Source organism: Triticum aestivum, chromosome 2D (assembly GCF_018294505.1).
Source record: "Triticum aestivum cultivar Chinese Spring chromosome 2D, IWGSC CS RefSeq v2.1, whole genome shotgun sequence".
Taxonomy (NCBI): domain Eukaryota; kingdom Viridiplantae; phylum Streptophyta; class Magnoliopsida; order Poales; family Poaceae; genus Triticum; species Triticum aestivum.
In genome coordinates, this window is record NC_057799.1 from 424,937,826 (window position 1) to 424,957,730 (window position 19,905).

The 19,905-nt window shown below is 44.9% G+C and overlaps 1 protein-coding gene across 1 annotated transcript; it reads right to left on the reverse strand.

Moving 5' to 3' along the window:
- Positions 1 to 15,561: 15,561 nt before the first annotated feature.
- Positions 15,562 to 19,905, reverse strand: LOC123049479 (translation initiation factor IF-2). The gene is made up of 2 exons (XM_044472389.1): positions 18,190 to 19,905; positions 15,562 to 16,018 (listed from the first exon to the last, which is right to left on the reverse strand). The coding sequence occupies exon 1, from the start codon at positions 19,643 to 19,645 to the stop codon at positions 18,215 to 18,217; it is 1,431 nt and encodes a 476-aa protein (XP_044328324.1). The 5' UTR covers positions 19,646 to 19,905; the 3' UTR covers positions 15,562 to 16,018; positions 18,190 to 18,214.

Genomic DNA, 19,905 nt, shown 5'->3' on the forward strand with positions numbered 1-19,905 from the left:
TCCTCCCGTCTGTTCTTGCTCTCCCTCACGCATTTCTTTCTCTCTCTGTCTCCCTCACAGGAGCACCATGGCTGCCTCGATCTCCGCATCCGCGCCTCCCCAGGCCACCTCGTCGCCGGGAATGGACTTTCCACGTTCGGATCCGCGCCTCCCCGCCATCTCCCCGCATCGCCGGAGCCCGAGCATCGCTGTACGCCATGGTCTTCTTCAACCTTCGACCTGGATCCCTCCATCCACTCCCGTCCCAGATCCCGCAAGGCAAACAAGATCAGGAACAGTGCTGTCCCGTTTTCGCGCGGGGTAATTTTCACACCGTCCCTGAGATTTCACATCATTCATGCATCTTGTGGAGTGTGTAAATTTGTGCATGTTTGTCCTATGATGTTGTATGATATATCAGAATGTTCATTGTGAGATTCTCTACATTTTGTTCCATTGTGACATGCTTGTTTGAGTTCATCTTAATTCCCTAATCATCGTTGCAAGAGTGCTATATGATGTTAACCTGCTCAGACTGTTATAACTTGTTGTGTTTGTCTTTTTCGTTGCATTTTGTGTGTGCATCCGTTGAGCATTATGTCTACATGTTTTACGAGCATATTCCTGACATCTTTACAGTGGTGCAACCCATGTATTTGTGTATGCCTTGTGGTGAGTGCATCAAGCTCATGAAGTGGGCTACTTGCTGTTAATGTTCTGCCAATGCTGAAACTGTTATATCATGTTGCTATCTTTGCTTGATGCTACCAATTAATCCATGCATTTTATGGAGATGTTCTCTAAGGATGTTTTCTTATACATGTGATGCTCTATCAATCCATTCCTTTGGTTGCATTTATAGACGGCTGTAGCTTGTTGTAATCTTGCTCTCAAATTGCTAAATAATGTTGCTGTCAGCCTGTTAACATTAAGTTCAGTTTTGCCATGTGTTTTTCTAGTGATCCATGCACCCTATGATTATGCTATTGCCATGCTTAGCTTCATGAAAATGTCTTATTACTGTGAGTTACCTTCACATGCAATGAGATACTTTGTGATGAGTGATTTGAGCTCGCAAAGATGCCTTCATAATTCTTTTTATACCATGCTCAGTTTTTCTGCTGTCTGAATCTGTTTATGAAACTTGCTATGTTTATATGGGTGTCATCATATCTTCTGTGCCTTTTTGGCTCGTGATCATTAAGGGACTTTTGTTTTCTGCAATTAGTAGATTCCTGCCATGCCTTTGTTTGCTATGATCTGTTCCTGTAGCATGTTGTTTGATAGCTCTAAACTTTGCAACCTGATGTTATCTCTGCCATGTCCAGTGATTTCTGCTGTCTGTGAAACTGTTATTATTTGCAATCTTGCCATGTCCTTTGGAGCATGTTCTAGTGATTTCTGGAGATAGCTCAATGTTCATGTTTTGTTATGCTTTACCTTTACTTCATGTCCATGCCTTTTTTTCATGTTGACGTGCTGTAGCATGTTGTTTTGATGCTTGCTAGATGCCTATTTGCTGTTTTGGACAGCTTGTCCTTTAAACTTGTTTCATGTGTATGTGTTGAACCGTTGCTCCGTTTTGAGTGTGCTCTATATGAAACTTGCTTAGTTTTGCATGTAGTTTCATGTTACCTTGTTGGATCCATGTTTTGCATGTGTTTTCTTGATGTTTGAATGCATTATGCATCAATGCCATGTTTAACTTGTTTTGCTCATATCTTCTAGGCCGTAGCTCCAAATTAAATGAACTTTATATGTAACTTGACTAGAATTTCGTGTAGATCATCTTGGTGCATCTTAACTTGCTGTTTAACAACTTGAACATAAAGTTTATTCAGATCTGGGCTAATTTCGAAATTTGCATATGAGGACTTACCGGAATTGTTATATGTTGTTTCCGGCCTCATTTAAACTTGCTTTGATGTGTTGTTCTTGTATGCATCATCTCTTACCATGAGTAGCTTCATGTAGCCTTGTCATGCATCATACTTGGTTGAGCATCATGTCTTGTTTATGTGTTGCATGTTTACCATGTTGTTTGCTTCTTTCCGGTTGTGCTTCTTCTCGATAGTTCCTGTTTCGTTGCGATCGTGAGGATTCACTACGCTTGGTTCGTCTTCATGGCTTCATCTTCTTCATGGAATTCGTTCTTCTTCCTAGCGGGATTTCAGGCAAGATGACCGTCACCTTGGATCTCATTACTATCATTGCTATGCTAGTTGCCTCGATGCTATCGCTATGCCGCGTTACCTACCACTTGCTTATCAAGCCTCCCAAATTGCCATGAACCTCTAACCTCTGTCATCCTTCCTAGCAAACCGTTGTTTGGCTATGTTACCGCTTTTGCTCAACCCCTCTTATAGCATTGCTAGTTGCAGGTGAAGATGAAGATTGCTTCTTGTTGGATTATGTTTATGTTGGGATATCACAATATCTCTTATATTATTAATGCATCTATATACTTGGTAAAGGGTGGAAGGCTCGGCCTTATGCCTGGTGTTTTGTTCCACTCTTGCCGCCCTAATTTCCGTCATATCGGTATTATGTTCCCGGATTTTGTGTCCCTAACGCGGTTGGTGTTATGGGAACCCCTTGACAGTTCGCTTTGAATAAAACTCTTCCAGCAAGGCCCAACATCGGTTTTACATTTGCCTAACAACCTAAGCCTTTTTCCCTTGGGTTTCCAGAGCCCGAGGGTCATCTTTATTTTAGCCCCCCCTGGCCAGTGCTCCTCTGAGTGCTGGTCCAAACCGAGTGATGTCCGGCGCCCCCTGGGCAACCAGGGTCTATGCCAACCCGACGTCTTGCTCATCTGATGTGCCCTGAGAATGAGATATGTGCAGCTCCTATCGGGATTTGTCGGCACATCGGGCGGCTTTGCTGGTCTTGTTTTACCATTGTCGAAATGTCTTGTAACCGGGATTCCGAGACTGATCGGGTCTTCCCGGGAGAAGGAATATCCTTCGTTGATCATGAGAGCTTATCATGGGCTAAGTTGGGACACCCCTGCAGGGTATAAACTTTCGAGAGCCGTGCCCGCGGTTATGTGGCAGATGGGAATTTGTTAATATCCGGTTGTAGTAAACTTGAAGTAAACTCTTCTAAAATACACCAACCGCGTGTGTAACCGTGATTGTCTCTTTTAGGGGTTGTTCGAGAGGAGAACACGGTTTTTGGGTTATGTTTGACATAAGTAGGAGTTCTGGATCACTTCTTGATCATTACTAGTTGACGACCGCTTGTTAGGCTCCTCTTCTCGCTCTTGTTTCGTAAGTTAGCCACCATACTTTGCTTAGCCGCTGCTGCAACCTCACCACTTTACCCCTTCCTTACCCATTAAGCTTTGCTAGTCTTGATACCCATGGTAATGGGATCGCTGAGTCCTCATGGCTCACAGATTACTACAACAACAGTTACAAGTACAGGTTATGCGATGATCATGACGCGAGAGCGATGTTTACTTGTGTTGGAGTTCTCCTTCTTCTTCTTCTTCGTCGATCTTGGGTTAGGTTCCTGGTCGGCAGCCTGGGCTAGCAGGGTGGATGTCATTTGAGTTTCTGTTTGTGTTCATCCGTAGTCGGATGTTGATCTTATGTATGATGTGTTGATGTATTCTAGCGGCATTTGTATGCCTTGTATGTATCCCCATCTATTATGTAATGTTGATGTAATGATATCCACCTTGCAAAAGCGTCTTCAAAATGCGATTCTATCCTTGGTGGGACCTTCGAGTTCCTTTAGGATAGGGTCGCATCTTGGGTGTGACATTCTCCGGCACTTCAAGTGTGCCTTCATCCACGGGCCCGTCCTCTAAAAACTCGGAGGTAGGGTCTGGAACAGCAAGCACACAAACTCAGGTCAGGAACCCGCCCCGTTCCATCACAAAAGGGCGTCCAAAAGAGGTGAGATACAAATCAGGGTTGGAAATTCAAGCAAAGCAGAAGAAACGAAAGAAAGGAACTAGCAATCCGTAAGCATCTATGGAGGATTCTAACTTTGATGTTGGTGAAAATTTTGTAACGTAGATGATGAAGGTTTAAAAATGCGAGAATGACTATTGGTGGACAACAGAAACTGAAGAAAATGCCATGTATGCAGTACTAAATATGCCATGTAGTTGCTACTGAAAAATGCCATGCAGCTGCTACTGAATCTGCCATGTACTAGCTACTAAATCTGCCATCGCGTAGCTTTCTGTTTTCAGTCCACGCATTTTTGGAGATAGTAAAAAATAGTTGCCACACATATTGTATTGTATACACACTATGCGGAAACTAATTGAATTGATCACGTGTGAATCACGAGAAAGAACAGCTGCCATCTAAGTTGTATTGAAATTGACGTGTGATAGGTGCCACATATGCGAACCTATGAACTACTATGCTAACCAATACAGTTCGCACTACAAAATCCCAAAGAAATGAAATGATTAGTTGCACTAACCGTGCGTGATCAACTATATTTTCCGTGTATCAGGCATCATAAACGCCATGTCAGGGAAACTAAGGTTGCCACAAGGGAAAAATAGCAAAAGTATCAAACTATATATTCCCCAGTAGAAAATAACTACACATACTGGGCTATCCGCAGTTTTACACATTCTGAATGTAGTTAAGATGACAAATGAAAACACAAAATTATTTTTAAAAAAAAGAGTTTCAAACCATCTGCCACGTCCCCTCGGAAAGAAAAAAAGAAAAAAACATAAGACAAGAATCAAGCATATGACAGGAGAATTTCAAAACCACATTTCAGACAAGCGCACAAACTCCCATTCAAACTGCCAATTCGTTCACAAACACATAATAATAGTGAACATAAAAGTAGTTCTTGTCACACCTAAACAAATTCAGGTCCACACTTATATTACAAAGCTTAGGCGGCACATACACGCCACCACTATATACTACAGCTACGGGGAGTGAAGTCATAACCTAGCACACGAACATAGTTTCAAAGAGCGAGGTGATACCTTACATTCATCAGCCACACAATGCAAGGTAGGCATGTGTATGAAGCACCACGTGATCACTTGTACTTCTTGTTCGCGGTTTTGACAGCTCCCTCTATGAATTCTCGTGCTGAAGCCCGCGTGTTGAAATCTTCATTCATCAACCAGTTCCATGTATAGATTTTATAGAGCTCGACGACCATTGTAGCTGTGATCACAGGGACGACCTTCCCACTTTGCAAGGCATTCCAACATGTAAAACCCGCAGTCATGCCTAGAACAAAACAAATAGGTGAACTCATGCTAACAGAAACATGATAAACTTTGAGGAAGAGATGAAAAATGTCAAAATTGAGGTAGAGAACACATGAAAAGATGGTAATTACCCGTTTTCTTGCTTCTCAGTCATGACATACTCGATTGGAAAGTGACTGATCTGGACCTTCGAGTTTTCGTAATGACGGTTCCAGATCTCTTTCAGGTTGTTGATAAAGAATTCAGCATGAGTAGTAAGGTCGTCGTCATCTCTTGAACGGATTGAATCAAGCACCTCAAAACGTTGGTTCTTTAGGTCAAGGCAAATGGCGTAGTGGTGACCACACTTGTCATGTGGGTTATCTGGTGCAAGCAGCTGGAACATGGGGAACATGATCTGCAGGTAAAAAAGAGAAAAAAAAAGAGTTGACATCAAAACAGAATGATGCAGTTGCAAATATGATATATAGTAATATTGCCATTTGCAATAATGGATATATGAAAGCAAGCATCAAATGGCCAAGTGGACACATGGAAAAAAGGGTTCAGTTGCCATGTGTAATTGTCAAAAGTTGCCATACATGTTTAAAGAAAGTTGCCCCAATATTTTCAGTTAAGTTGCCACATGAGTTCCATTAAATTGACACTTCCTTACCATGGCAACTGTTGCCACAGGAAATAGTTGCCATGAAAAGTATGTAACCCACATATCGAATATAACTATGGACAAACATAGCATGGAAAAAAACATCTACAACGAGAAGAAACACTCACTTATTTTTTCAGTGTGAGCTTGAAATCATCATGCGCGGCAAAATGTTTCCTCAGGATGCGATGGTGGAAGTCACCATCCCATATTTTGCTGGTGACGCTGTAGTGCATGATCTTCTTGTCGGGACAAATTTCCACATGCCTGTTGATGTAGTCAATCGCACACGCAACTACATTCTGCGACATTTTACCGGTAGGCCTCACAGACTCGGCTAGATCACCCAGGTCGACGTATGTCGTATCGCATTGTATGATTTTGGTTCTGTCCAAACATGATCTGTATGAAAATGATATAACATGAAAGAATCATATCTACTAAGAAAATAAAAAAACACATGGCAAAAATATCGGGATAAAGCAAGTAAGGGGTTATGTGGTGTGGACATTACTTTTTCAGCTCCTTCATGTGTTGTTCGACCTCGCATTTCCGAAACGCTTGACAATATCATAGAGAAGGGACTGCTCCTTTGTAGCCTTAATATCAGACTCATAGTCATCCACTGGAGGTGGGTGAACTACCCTCGTCTGCCTCACAGAACTAGGGGTGGCACTGCTGACAATATCCTTAGATACTAGCTCAGCAGGCACATCAGAACTTGATTGGACCTGATTCCGTGATGACCTCCTGTTTAATGCTTCCTGCTCAATCCTGCAGTAAGCTTCATCGAGGGACGGCAAAATCTCCTCAAGGGTTGCTGAACTGTAGTGCTGATAGAAAAATGTTGATTTCAAATGCCAATTCAAACACAAAGTTTGCCATGTGCGATGCACTGCAGTTGCCATGTACAATGCACTACAGTTTCCATGTGACAACAACTGTAGTTTCCATATGCAATGCACTTCAGTTGCCGTATGACAACAACTACAGTTGCCATGTGCAATGCACTACAGTTGCCATGCGACAACATCTACAGAAAACATATGTGATCGAAAGAGTTTTGGCCGTGCCAAGTTAAACAATGGTTGTCATGTCATAATAAATATCAGTTGCCATGTTATATGAAACAGCAACTGCCAAATTAGGTCAGCTGCAAATGCCATCTACATGTGCATCACATAAGATTTGCCATCACAAATTCAAAACCTAAGCTTGCGACGAAGATCAAAAAATATGTAGAACGAATGAGAAACAAAAAAAGTTTACCTTGCACTATAGGCTCTGCAAACTTCACAGCCTTCCTACCATCAGCCATGGGTTGCGCCATCATCGGTAACGTACCTGCTAGGAAAGCAAAAGCAACAGGCATAGTATCGATGACTGGTTCATCCTGAGTGCGATCAATCCCAAGGCTGCAGCTTGGTGGGGTGAAAGCCATGGGGTGCCTCTCCTGCTGATCAGCCGGGGTTGCGAACAAATTGTTTAGCAGAATCTAGAGGTGGCAGATCAACAAACATGTCAGTCTCGTCTGCTGCAGAATCATCACGTTTATTAGTAGGGCGGGGCGTGCTGTCAGCGATCTCAATCACAGCCTACTGGCCTATCTTCTTGTTTGGGCTGTGCGGGACACCGATGTTGACAGGGAGCTTAGAAGTGCGCAGATTTAAACTGGTGGTCTCCACAGCAGTAAAGGACGACGTCTGCTCTGAACGTCCCCCTCCTTCAGTGGTACACTGCTTACCACCTGCATTTGTTGTATTGCAGACTTCCATCTTCTCGACTGCATTGCTTTTGGCAGAAGGTGGAAAAAGTGTGGAAGCAGGCACATAACCGGAGTCACCTCTGCTGCTCTTAAGTACCTCTGGTGTATTGGATAATTGTGCAGGATTCTTGTGGGGGCTATGCCTAGGTGGTAGGCCAGCTCGCAAACTAGTTGCAGTAGCAGCCTGTGCACCAGCAGCCGCTGAAGCTGTTGTGTGGTGAGAGTCATCTGTGGATGTCCTGTCATACTGAAATGTGGCCGCATCCCCTTCTTCTCTAGACACATAAGTGCCATCGGCCGCACGCTTGGAATCCGTATCAGATGAGCGGGAATCTTCCTTGTTTAGGTTCAGCTCAGGAGCGTCCACTTCAACACTTGCTGATCGGGTGGCATGGGTCACAACGGCATCTCTCATTGCCATTAGGGTAGGCACTATCTCAGCAGTCCTGGCAGATACTGACTCGTCGCTGCCAGATGTACGGATGCCTGCGGTTGTAGTTTGCACAGCTGCAACCGGCGGAGATGGGCGGCCACGTGCATCAGAACTAGCGGCAACAGTGCACGGTGCAGTAGCAGATTTGTCAACTGACGGCTCAGGAATGTCTGCATTATTGGATGTCAACAACTTCAAGTGAATGCGTTCAAGTGGGTCTTTAGTAGTGTGATTGGTCAAGCGTGCAGTAGTCTTCTTTACCCTACAAAAAATGTGTCGAATGATAAGACAACCATTCAAGAAAGCACATGAAGAGAAAAAAGGTGAGGGGCATGAACAAGTAATTGCCATGTTAGTCATCATAAAATGCCATGTGTGATATGCTAGAGTTGCCATTTGAAAACACATGTTGTACAAGTGGTTGCCATGAGTGAAAGCTACCAGTTTCCATGGGAGGGAGACAAGAGTTGCCATGTGGTCTAGTAAGCAGTTGCCATGCCGAAGAAGCAAGAGTTGCCATGTATCAAATTTAGCAGTTGCCATGTGGGACAGATAAGAGTTGCCATGTGGCAAGTTCAGCAGTTGCCATGAGGGGCAGACAATAGTTGCCACGTTGGGTACAGTAAAAGTTGCATATGATTGAGGATTGCATCAAACAAATTTAGCGTTAGGACTATGAATAACTTGTCATACTCATCATGTTGCAATTGCCATGAAAAATTTCAAAGAGAATGCATTTCCATATCACGACACAATGAAAATAGCTCAGTCACAAAAAAATTAGAAATAACTAAGGGGAGAACCCACCTCTTGCTTGTTTTCCTCAAGTCTTCTAGCACAACAGGATCCCCGGTGTTGGATGTCGATGTGCGAGGAGACGACCGAGTGGAAGTGGTGGCAGCAGCAGTGGTTGCCCCCTTGTTCAGTCGGGCAGAAGCGTGAGATGGCGTGGGTGCTTGTTTCTGCTTAACTGATCGTCCACCAGCTGTCGCCTCACTGCACACAATAAAAAATGGGAAAAGAGCAAAAATGCAAAAAAAACAAGTGTGAGACACAAAATCATGGCGTACGTAGCACGGACAAAGCCGGGTGTTAAAAATAAGAACGAATAAAACGATAAGTAAACATAGAACCTCCTCCTCGCAGTAACGTGATGGGTCCTACACCTCTTGCCAACAGAGCCCTGGGCAGCATCCTCTGGAGCCCTACCCCTCTTTGATAGAGGAACCTCCGTGTCTCTCGCAACAGTTGGAGCAATGCCTCCCTCTGGTGGAGGAACATTCGGTGCAGCCTTGTCGCTGTTACCTCCTACACGAACTTCCCGATGTTCGTCAAGGTCAGTGTCATGTCACACATTCTCCATGTCATCGTCACCATCCTTGTCGAGACCAGCATCCACGCCACTGAAACCATCCCCGACTAGCTCCTCTTGCGTGTCAGGGGGCTCCTGAGAACTGTCGTAGTCGTACCGGCCACGGCAGCTAGTTGGACGATGTGTCCGTTCTCTGACAAAAGATGTGAACTGCCTCGCAACCACATCGCTATCAGAAGCATTCAATGTTATCCAACCCTCGACCAACTTCCCAAGCAAGCTGGTCATGCCGGAAGCAAACTTCCCAACTAGGTGCTCAACGGGTGCCCTGGCCTGATCAGAAAACAAAAAGTAAAAAATTTCAAACACATTATAACATGTGCATAAGAAAAGAAGGCAAAAAAATGTAAAAGAAGTCAAATGCAAGAAAGTATCATTCAAAAAACAAAAAACATGCTTGATTACCTCGGCGGAACAAGATGGAGCTGAATGCACATCCATCCACTTGCCGAAATTATGTGGCCCACCAAACACACTATAGTCAATGGCATGCTTGGCCATCAGCTGAAAAAATAGCAACAAAGAGGGGTCAAAAAGAAGAAACAGTGACTATGGTCATGGATTGCAAGGAAAATGAATTTGAGGGGGAACGGCTGAGTTTCCATATGGAGACAACCATAGTTGCCATGTGCAGACAACCATGGTTGCCAAGTTCTTTATAGTTTGTTAGCCGTAATGAAAGCGTTGAGGTGGTTGAATGGAATGCGCAGACAAAGTTGAGTGCACAAATTGGAATATGGATGCCATGTAAAGTGTTGTGCATTTGCCACACAGAACCGAACGTATTTGCCATGTTGTATACGCTATATATTCCCTTCTTTAAAAAGAAAAAACTATGAACAACCAATATGGATCAGTTTTGGTTTTTGCATATTCTTTCCAACAGTGAACTTCAAAAATGTTGTGCAAGAAAGAAGACAAAACTAACCTGCAGTTTGTCATATTTTGTATCAGATATCCTGTCAACGGCAAACACAGCCTTGGCAGCATCATAACTCTAGGCAGAGACAGCAAAATTATGTGGAGGCGGTGAACCTCCTATGTCAGTAAAGTTGACAGTAGACAAATCAAGACGATCGACATAAATGAGATGGTTTACACAAAGCAGCGAGTAAGTAAATCAGAATATGTCAGTGATCAGTATTGTGCAAAAAAAGAAAAAAAAAGACAAATGCGGGGAAAAAGAAAAGGGAAATAACTACGGTTTAAACGTGTTGGCAATACAGTCTCCCTTGAGTCAAGAGTTCAAAATAGAAGAAAGATTTGCCATGGGCGTGAACGTATGTTTGCCATGTATCACTAATTAAAACGAACGAAAAAAATAGAGGAAGTGAACACTATGTGTGTTGTAGAATATGTAGTTTCCATGTAGACATCAACTACAATTGCCATGTATCAACAACTTCACTTTGACATGTAAAAACACAAAAATGAAAGTTGCCGTACACGATCCACTATGGTTGCCATCAAAAAAGCATAATCAATTAAAGCTCTGTCAAACTAGGGTTGACAGAGTATGGCCAAACAGAGATGCCACGTGCAAAACAATTTGGTTGCCACTTATGAACAACTGTAATGTGATTGAGGAACGAATGAATCGTGGTAAGAGCATTTGCAGAACAGTGAGAAAATACCATTAGGTGCAGGCGGCAGCCCTTCTGGTACATCTTATTTGAGAATGCATCATGCAGGAAGTCGGCAATGAATTTACACCAATTCATGTTTTTAACATCTTTCATTTTCGCTTGCACAAAGATTTGAGGACAAAAGACACCACGTCGACAGTCAATAAAAACGTCAACTGGCAGTGACTAGCTTCTATGTGACATAAAAAACAGAAGATTGTAGGAAAAAGAATAGAGAGAGAGCATTCACCAGGATGGTGAAGCACTTGTTGCTTGGGCGCAGCGACGTGGTAGGCACAAAGACAGACGAGATCAAGTACATCAGCAGCTTCATCTTAAATACCTCGCCATGGGTTGTCATGCCCTCCAGCGAAGTTGCCAGCACAGTCATATTAGGCATGGATGCCATTCCAGGAAACAATCGGGGGAACAAAACTTCCTCAATCTCATTGTTCACCTCATACAGAACTTTGATTTCTCCACGGGGGACACCCAAAGTGCAAAATGCAGATTCCTCATCCAAAGGGAGTCTTCCACGTCCCAGGATGACGAATTCCCTAGACAGGGGGTCGTATATCTCACCGAGCCAATCACACAAAGGGTTCACTAGATTCGTGCATCGAACATCCATCAATTAATGCCTGCATCCCCATCTCACCGGCAGCTCCCTTCTAATCATCAGTGAAACCCTTGGTCAATATAGTCAAGCGTTCTTGCGAAGCCCTATTGCGCTGACGTTTCTTCTTCTACAGAACACAAAAGGGTCATTATTGCCATGTTCAATATACTAAAAATTAGTTCCGACAGATGAATGTAAACTCAGTATCACAATAAACAGAGGGGAAAAATGACCTCGTCGCCGTCTTTCATATGACCGGTCGCACGATTCCGTGGCGGTACCTCCATGAAGTCGTCATCATCGTCTTGCTGGTCACCACAAGCCATGGTGCTATGGTAAGAACAAAAACACGTTAGTACAAATGAAAACACAGTCGACAGTTGCAGAAAGAGATGCACGAAGTAACGAGGCAGTGGAGATCATAGACAACAAAATGAAAACTGCCATGTTCACCCTAAAACAAATGTGTACGATGTGTCATAAGAGGGAGTTGCCACCTGCAAATCTGAAAAATGCATGGCATGTGCTCCTAAGCAAAACTAAGCAGCTGACAAAAAAAGTACTTAAGAAAAAGGCATGCAAAATAATGCCATGCTGCGTATATGTAGTTTGCCACCTCCCTGAACGCAAATTAGCAAAAATTGAGATGCGGATGACTGCATAAACAAGCTAACTGGCAAAATTTGGGTTCAATCTGAAGTTGCCATGTACTAAAAAGATTTACGTTGTCATGTTTGCGCAATAACAAATATGTCAACTGAAGTCTTAGTGTGTGAAATGAGGTAATTGTCGTCTGCTAAACATGCACAGTAGGCGAAAAATGGCCACTGAAACAAGTGCAAAAACATGGCAACTGGCAGAGGTGCTTCAGAAAAGGCAGTTGCCATCTAGTAGATTCAAGTTGCCATGTTAGCAATAAACAATGTGGCAACTAAGGCAGTACAGTGGAACACCCAACTACCATTATCCAACATATAATGTGGCAACTGACACATTGGCTTCATAAAAGGGAGTTGCCATCTAATAGATTCAAGTTGCCGTGTTATCACAAAACAGCGTGGCAACTAAGTGAGTACGTGGAACACCCAAGCTGCCATTATCCTACATAGAACATGGCAACTGGCGGAGTTGCTTCAGAAAAGGCAGTTGCCATCTAGTATATTCAAGTTGCCATGTTAGCAGTAAACAATGTGACAACTAAGGTAGTACAGTGGAACACCCAACTGTCATTATCCAACATATAATGTGGCAACTAACACATTGGCTTCATAAAAGGGAGTTGCCATCTAATAGATTCAAGTTGTCATGTTATCGTAAAACAGTGTGGCAACTAAGTGAGTACGTGGAACACCCAAACTGCCATTATCCTACATAGAACATGGCAACTGACAAATTTGCTTCAGAAAATTAGTTGCCATCTAGTAGGAAAGTTGTAGATAAACAAGTGCATTGAAATTGCCATGTCTGCACAGAACATAATAGCAAATTAAAACAGTTCCAAATGAAACCCAAACTGCCATTATCCTACAAATGAAATGCACCTAACTAGATCTAGGGTTCATACCCAACTATCAGTCCCTGAGTTCGACTACAACATCACCCCTAAAATAGTGATAATCGCAGCCTACAAGACCATCAAAACTAACAAAAACACAGTAGAAATCGTTGCCACATAGAATTGCAGACATCAAATCTCTCAAAACAGAGAGATAGTTGTCGAACGGGCGAGCCTCGCTGGCTTGACTACCACCGCGACGGCGACGGAACTACGCAATGCCGGCCTAAATGGCACACATGCGACTCCCCTGCCAACGGGGACACTCAAGTGCCGCGAATCCACCTGAATCTCGAAAGGGCTCGAGAAGGATGTGACCAGAGAGGAAGGGAGACAGATTGGACCAGTAGAAAGCTTCGAAAGCCTTACCTACTCGCGGTGGCTGCTCCGGCGACGACGCTCCAGTCCGGTGAACACCAGCGACGGCCGCGAATACCCGCGACTCTTCCGCCGCCGCCGCCTCCGCCCCCTCTCGACTGCAACCGCTATCAAATGGAACTGCTGGTGTGGGCGGGGGAATGGGAAGAAATGAAGGGGGTGGGGGAGAAACTGCAGCGCCGAGGAGGGGAAAAGGGGCAGACGTGGGAGACGATGAATACGAGTCGTGCGCGGCGTGCGGGCGCGATGGTAGTTCCACCGCACGTCCGACTCGTAACTGCGGCCTCTCCGTGCGAGAAACCAGCATGCGAGCGAACTGCCAAACGCCCACACACCAGCCTCGTCCTACGTGGCACGCGAAAACTGCCTCAGTGTGTCAAGATTCGTGCAAACTTAACTGGACGGTGATCCACGCGTGTGGGCGAGTTGCAAGATAGCCACATGTGTGGGCGTTAGTATTTTCGTAAATTTATGTATTATTCTTACTTGAACAAAATACACACCTATGATTATAACCTCCATGCAAGCTTCTAGAAATACAAGAGAATAATTAAGATAACATATAACAATAACATTAAACTTTGGGGTTCCCCATTAATCCTTATCACCTTATGCAATAACTCCACAAACTCAGGATATGGTAATATCTGTCACTCCACAGGCGCCTCCGTCGGGGAGGCGTTGTCTTTTGGCGATGGGCAGCGATATCCTCTAGTCAGTGAGACCTCGAGCAACTGATCAGTGTTTTCTACAAAAGATTAGATCAAGAATCAATGTTTTTTGTCCCAAATTCGTAAGAGTGTTTTCTGCAAACTTACGCTTTAATGTGGTGGTTTTCTGCAATTCACTCTCTCAGCATCCGTGCTCCAGTCCAGTAGGTGACGAGCTCAGCCGTAGAACATACATCAACACAACATTCAAAAAAAAAAGAACATACATCAACAGACAGACAGATTCACAGATCATCCTTTACGCACACTCGCCAACTTTATCATCTAGAGTTCTGCTTCTTTTTCGTCTTCTTTTTTCTGGGGCATTATTGCTTTGTACGTGCTTGAGCGTTCGACAATAGATTAGCACCTCTCTTCTATTAGCCTACGAGCGTTGCTATGCACACGATGCATATTGGACGATTTGTGCCCGACACAACATCTCAGTGCGTCCATGCTAATCGTGATAGTGGAGCAGACGGCTGGATTAGCATCGTGCAGCCAGTTTATCGTCCGCAGAGCAGTTTCGTTAGCTTATTATGCGAAGTTTATTACTGTTAAGCACCACGGCAACAAAATGTGTAGAGAGTATATCTTGAGGAGAGCCACCTCAACTGCTAGCTGCCCAATGGCCACTTCCCTGCTTCCAATTCCAATCCAAGTCAAATGGCAAAACAGAATTTGCGGCAGGGCTCTAGCTTCCACAAATCATGTTTATACTTCTCCCTGGCATAACAGCATCTGCACCGGTTTTTTTAAGAGACCCAGCAAAATTGCTGGTGTTTCATTGATTTAGCAGGGAGAGGGCGACAAAAAGTGGTTGATCAAGCGATCGATGGATGTTTCAGAGAAAAATAAAAAAGGAAAAGAGGGCAGCTACAGCGCCAATTCCTCAGCCCAAAGCTGGCTAGGGTAATGGCCTATCAATGATACAGCAGAAATTCATCAACCCAAAGACACAACCACCCTGCCAACACTCTTCATCGGTTCGGATGAACTGGTCAAGTGCATACACTTGCAACCAAGAAGAGGTTCAGGGTTCAAAACCCAATAAATGCCTGCTGCCCACATCATAACTCTAAGGGCATCTCCAACAGTTGTAAGATAGGTGTTGGTAAATTTGCCACCTAGGACATAGTGATGATGTGGCATCTAATAAATGTGGAGAGAGAGCAAAGTTGTATGTAGATTAACCAACAACCTTTGCACAAGCTCCAAGGTGAAATAGAGAGCAATCACATTTATTTGCTCACCATCTATTGGATACCTTAGATACAACCTATTGGAGTTGATGTCATGGACATTTTATCAACAAGACTAACATACAACCTGTTGGAGATGCCCTAAAAAGGAAGTGTTGGTGAACTGGTTAGTTGCATGCAACTTGCAACCAAGAGGTTCATGGTTCAAAACCACATCCTACAATGGACGATGCTGTCACTACAACAGTTAACAACAGTTTTCCAAATATATTCTTGGAGTTAAACACAACACAGAATCATTCAGGCCAAACGTAGGACCACTATCTTCGAACGGTTACCCGAGTTAAGTACCATATAAGTTATATTTAAAAATGGCGTGCAAAAGATAATATGTCCGGTTATGTCTATGTCTCAACTAATTCCTTCGTAGTAAGTTGACGCTACTGAGTAAGCCTTGTGTCCGCAGCAACTCCTGGTAGAGCAGAAGTGGCCGAACAGGGGCGCAAAAGGCTGGTAATAGTATGCCTGCAGATATGAATGAGCAAAGTCAGCATATTTGAACAACTATACAAGATCATTTCACATTTACAAAACACACATTCGTAACTATAGAATCAATCAATTATGTACGTAACTCGTGTTCTGATCAAATTGAGCACGCAAGAAATTAGTAACTGAAATCATCTGTTTACAAATGGAAATTAGTTATGTGTGACTTGATGCTTTGGCACCGATTGTTTTAGTAAAAAACCATCATCGCCACTGTAATTCTACAAATATACATTCCCTTCATTTCATCGTCCTCTCCCTATCAAACGTTTTTGCGGCAATGAAGCAACCTTGCCTCACAACTCCCAGGAAATAGCTTAAAGGTGGCTCAAAAAGGATAAAAACACATCTTCCAATTCTAATTTTCAGTTTCAGGAATCTACACACAAGAAATTAGCAGTTTATTCCCAGTACCTTGAATGGGAGCAGATAACAAGCGGCAATTAATATGAAAAGAGCAGCTTCTACAAAACAAGTTGATAACAAAGTTTTATTACGTACTCCCTCCGTCCCAAAATAAGTGTCTCAACTTTGTACTAAAGTTGAGACACTTATTTTGAGACGCAGGGAGTAGCAATTAGCATAATAACTACTAGGATCTTGAAAAGCTGGTCATGGATAACTTGCTTAAGCCAATTAGATGTAGAGTGCTTTTCTGCTATTCTTGGAATGCATAGCACTTGTGCTGATTCAAGATGCAGAAAGCATATGATTTGGAAATACTTAAGAAAAAACTATTCAGTTTACTGGCAGAAATGTTGAATGTGATTTATAAGCTATAATTTGATGAAACAGTTGTGCGGCCAGATACCAGTGTCTCAGTTGGGTTGAGGAGAGACATTGAGGTATGAAAGCTTAGTTCAGGCGCGCCGCATGGCAACACCATATGGACATGGTCAGCAGATGCATGGATGAGCATAGGGCAAGTTAGCATTTATCTCAAATTGGTTCCTATGCAGAACAACATGACCCAAAATGCTGATTGATGGTATACGAGATAGTACATATCAGACGCCCATTTTGTTTCTACTCCTTGTTTGCTCACAATTACTCCCTTAAATTGGACAATGCAGCATTCGATCGACACAGGTGTTAAAAGGTACTCCCTCCGTTCCATAAAGTGTCGTCGTTTTAGTTCATATTTGAACTAAAACCACAACACTTATTATTGAACGGAGGGAGTAGCAGAAATTACTGTGGCAAAAAAAAGAATGGTAATGAGTATTATCTACTACAGAATTTGCCCTACTGTTATAATTCTTGACACATAACCTTCAAGGATAATGCTAACAATTAGCAAATTTACATGTTTCAGTAACAGGCGCACTAGGAAGTCCTAAACATCAACACAACTAGCTGTAACCAAAGCTAAATTGGATTAGCACATAGATAAGAGTTAACAAATAACAAACAACAAGACCACGGTAAATGTCATAAATACGCCATTTTAGACGCCCTGCAACAGAGCCAAGATAGCTGTACCAATTCGCTATGGTAACAAAAACTGTGACTTCAAGTTCACTGAAAATAAATTCCTAATGAATAAGCATGTCTTTGTTCACTCGAAATACACCCTGGAAAATATGAAACGCATTCCTTCTCTAAAAAAAATTAAATTCAACATTGAATGCTTACACTGATCTATTCAACACAATTTGAAGACAAAATGTGTCCAATCTGACTCCCTATTCTAGAAAATTGACAAAAAAAACACAACTGGGTGCATGAGTAATGCATCATACTGATTAAACATAGTGATGAAATATGCATCTATCTCATATTCCATAACGTGTTGGGACTGGCACAAATTTTCGATCTACTTTTCATACACCATTGTAAAACATGGCGCAGAAGGGTATCATCCTGTCTGTTGGTACATTACAACATGAAGTGTCTATGTATGTTTACAAACTAATATGGACTCACTGGCAGAGCTCCATTCATAGTTGTATGATATAGGCTGGGAAAGCTGGTCAACCAAATTAAACTAGAAATATAGTATAACTACAAGCCAGAACACAATGGATGGTTGCGCAAAAAATATGCTGAGGAGAAACAATCTTTGTGAGACAACTTCACAGGATATGCTAGTCACAGGAGAAAGTATAAAAGTTAGAAAATTCTATGTGCCCTGGAATTTCAATTACCATTTAGCCGGCAGGTGGCGCAAAATCAGCGCCGCCTTCTCGGATGATCATCATCATCATCACTGTCCCTTGACTGGCTCCTTGACCTGAGCCGCCCTCGCCGCTCCCAGTCATCGTGCTCAGTGTACTGCGGGTACCTCTTTTGTTCACCACCACCGTGCTGATCCTTGTCATTCCAGTTCCTCTCACGGCCCCTTTCCCTCTCCGGCACATACTCCTGATGCCGGTCCCTCTCCCTGGGCCGTTCGCCGCCGCCCCGGCCATACTGCCTTCTATCTGGGTTGCCCCTCGCATTGCCAATGTCCCTGTCCTGATTCCTACCACCTGGTCTTTCCTGCCCATTGCCACGCAGTTTCACATAGCCCCCGTTCCCACCCCGGTACTGCTGCCATGACATGTCACAGCCTCCAAAATTCCATGGCTGAAGCCCACCCCATAAGCCCCCAGCCATCCCCTGATTAGGCCACATCCCTGTGCCAGGGCCACCCATTGCCATTCTGCTGGCTGCCAAGTATGCCGGGTTCACACGCGGCGGCACCACAGGAGGCATCGCATCAGTACCCATCCCCGCATTGTACTGCCCAATCGACGACGGGAACCCGCCGCCGCCTCCGATCATCGCAGCGAACTGGCGCGGCCGGGGAGCCATGGGTCCCACACCCGACCCATCGCCCAAAGACCCCACCTTGCCCCGGGCTGCTGTCACGCTGCTCGCGCTCCCGCCGCGGCCTTGGGTGGGGTTCGGGCCTGGGGCCGGGGCCGGAGCCGAGGCGTCGGAGTCGGCACCGAAGCGGCGGAGCTCGGGCGGACAGGAGAGCGAGGCGACGCAGTGGTGCCCGTCGAAGACGCGCCCGTGGAGCGCGGCCGCCGCCGAGGCGGCCGCGGCCGGGTGGAGGAAGTCGGCGCGGCAGGAACCGCGCGACCTGCCAGAGCACTTGTCGGCGTAGAAGTAGAGGCCGTCGAGCGCGCCGTGCGGCGCGAGCGCGGCCTCCACCTCCGCGTCCGTCGTCCACCAGGGTAGGTCGCCGATGTAGAGCGCCGTGGTGGGCGGCGACGACGACGTAGAGCCCCCCGACGCGCACCGCGGCGGTTGGTGCCGGAAGGTGGGTGCTTTTGGCTGTCGCGGGCTGGGCGGTTTTTGCAGAGGAAGCGGCGGCTGGTGCTGCGGGGTGGGGTCTTTTGGGGGCTCGGGCACGGGCTCGGGCTGCGGGTTGGGGGACGGATTGCGGCGCGGCGGTGGAGACGGGGACGGGGACGGGATGGAGAGGCCGGGGGAGGGGGTCTTGGGAGGGGAGGAAGGGGAAGGGGAGAGCGGCGGGAGGGGGAGGAAGCTGAGGTTGACGTCGCCGTAGAGGTCGTCGCAGTCGTCGTCGAAGGTGGCGCCGGGGGAGGGGGCGTACTGGACGGCCCCGATCGGCTCCGCGACGGCCGCATTGAGCTCGCCGCCGGCGTCCATGGAGGCGCTAGCGACGAGGAGGGGGGGTTTAGCGTGCGTGCTTTGGTTGGTTGGTTGGTTGGGGTTAAACTCTGCGGACGGCGACTCTGGTTTGGTTGAGCTCAAAGAACAAGAAGAAACCAAAGGACCTCTTCACCACATGGTCAAATAAAAGGACCTACAGTGTGTAAACTCTTCATTCTGGACTCATCACACGAAACCAAACGCATTCTGGTAGTACACAAGGTTGAATGTCCATGATCTGCAAGAATCATCGTACC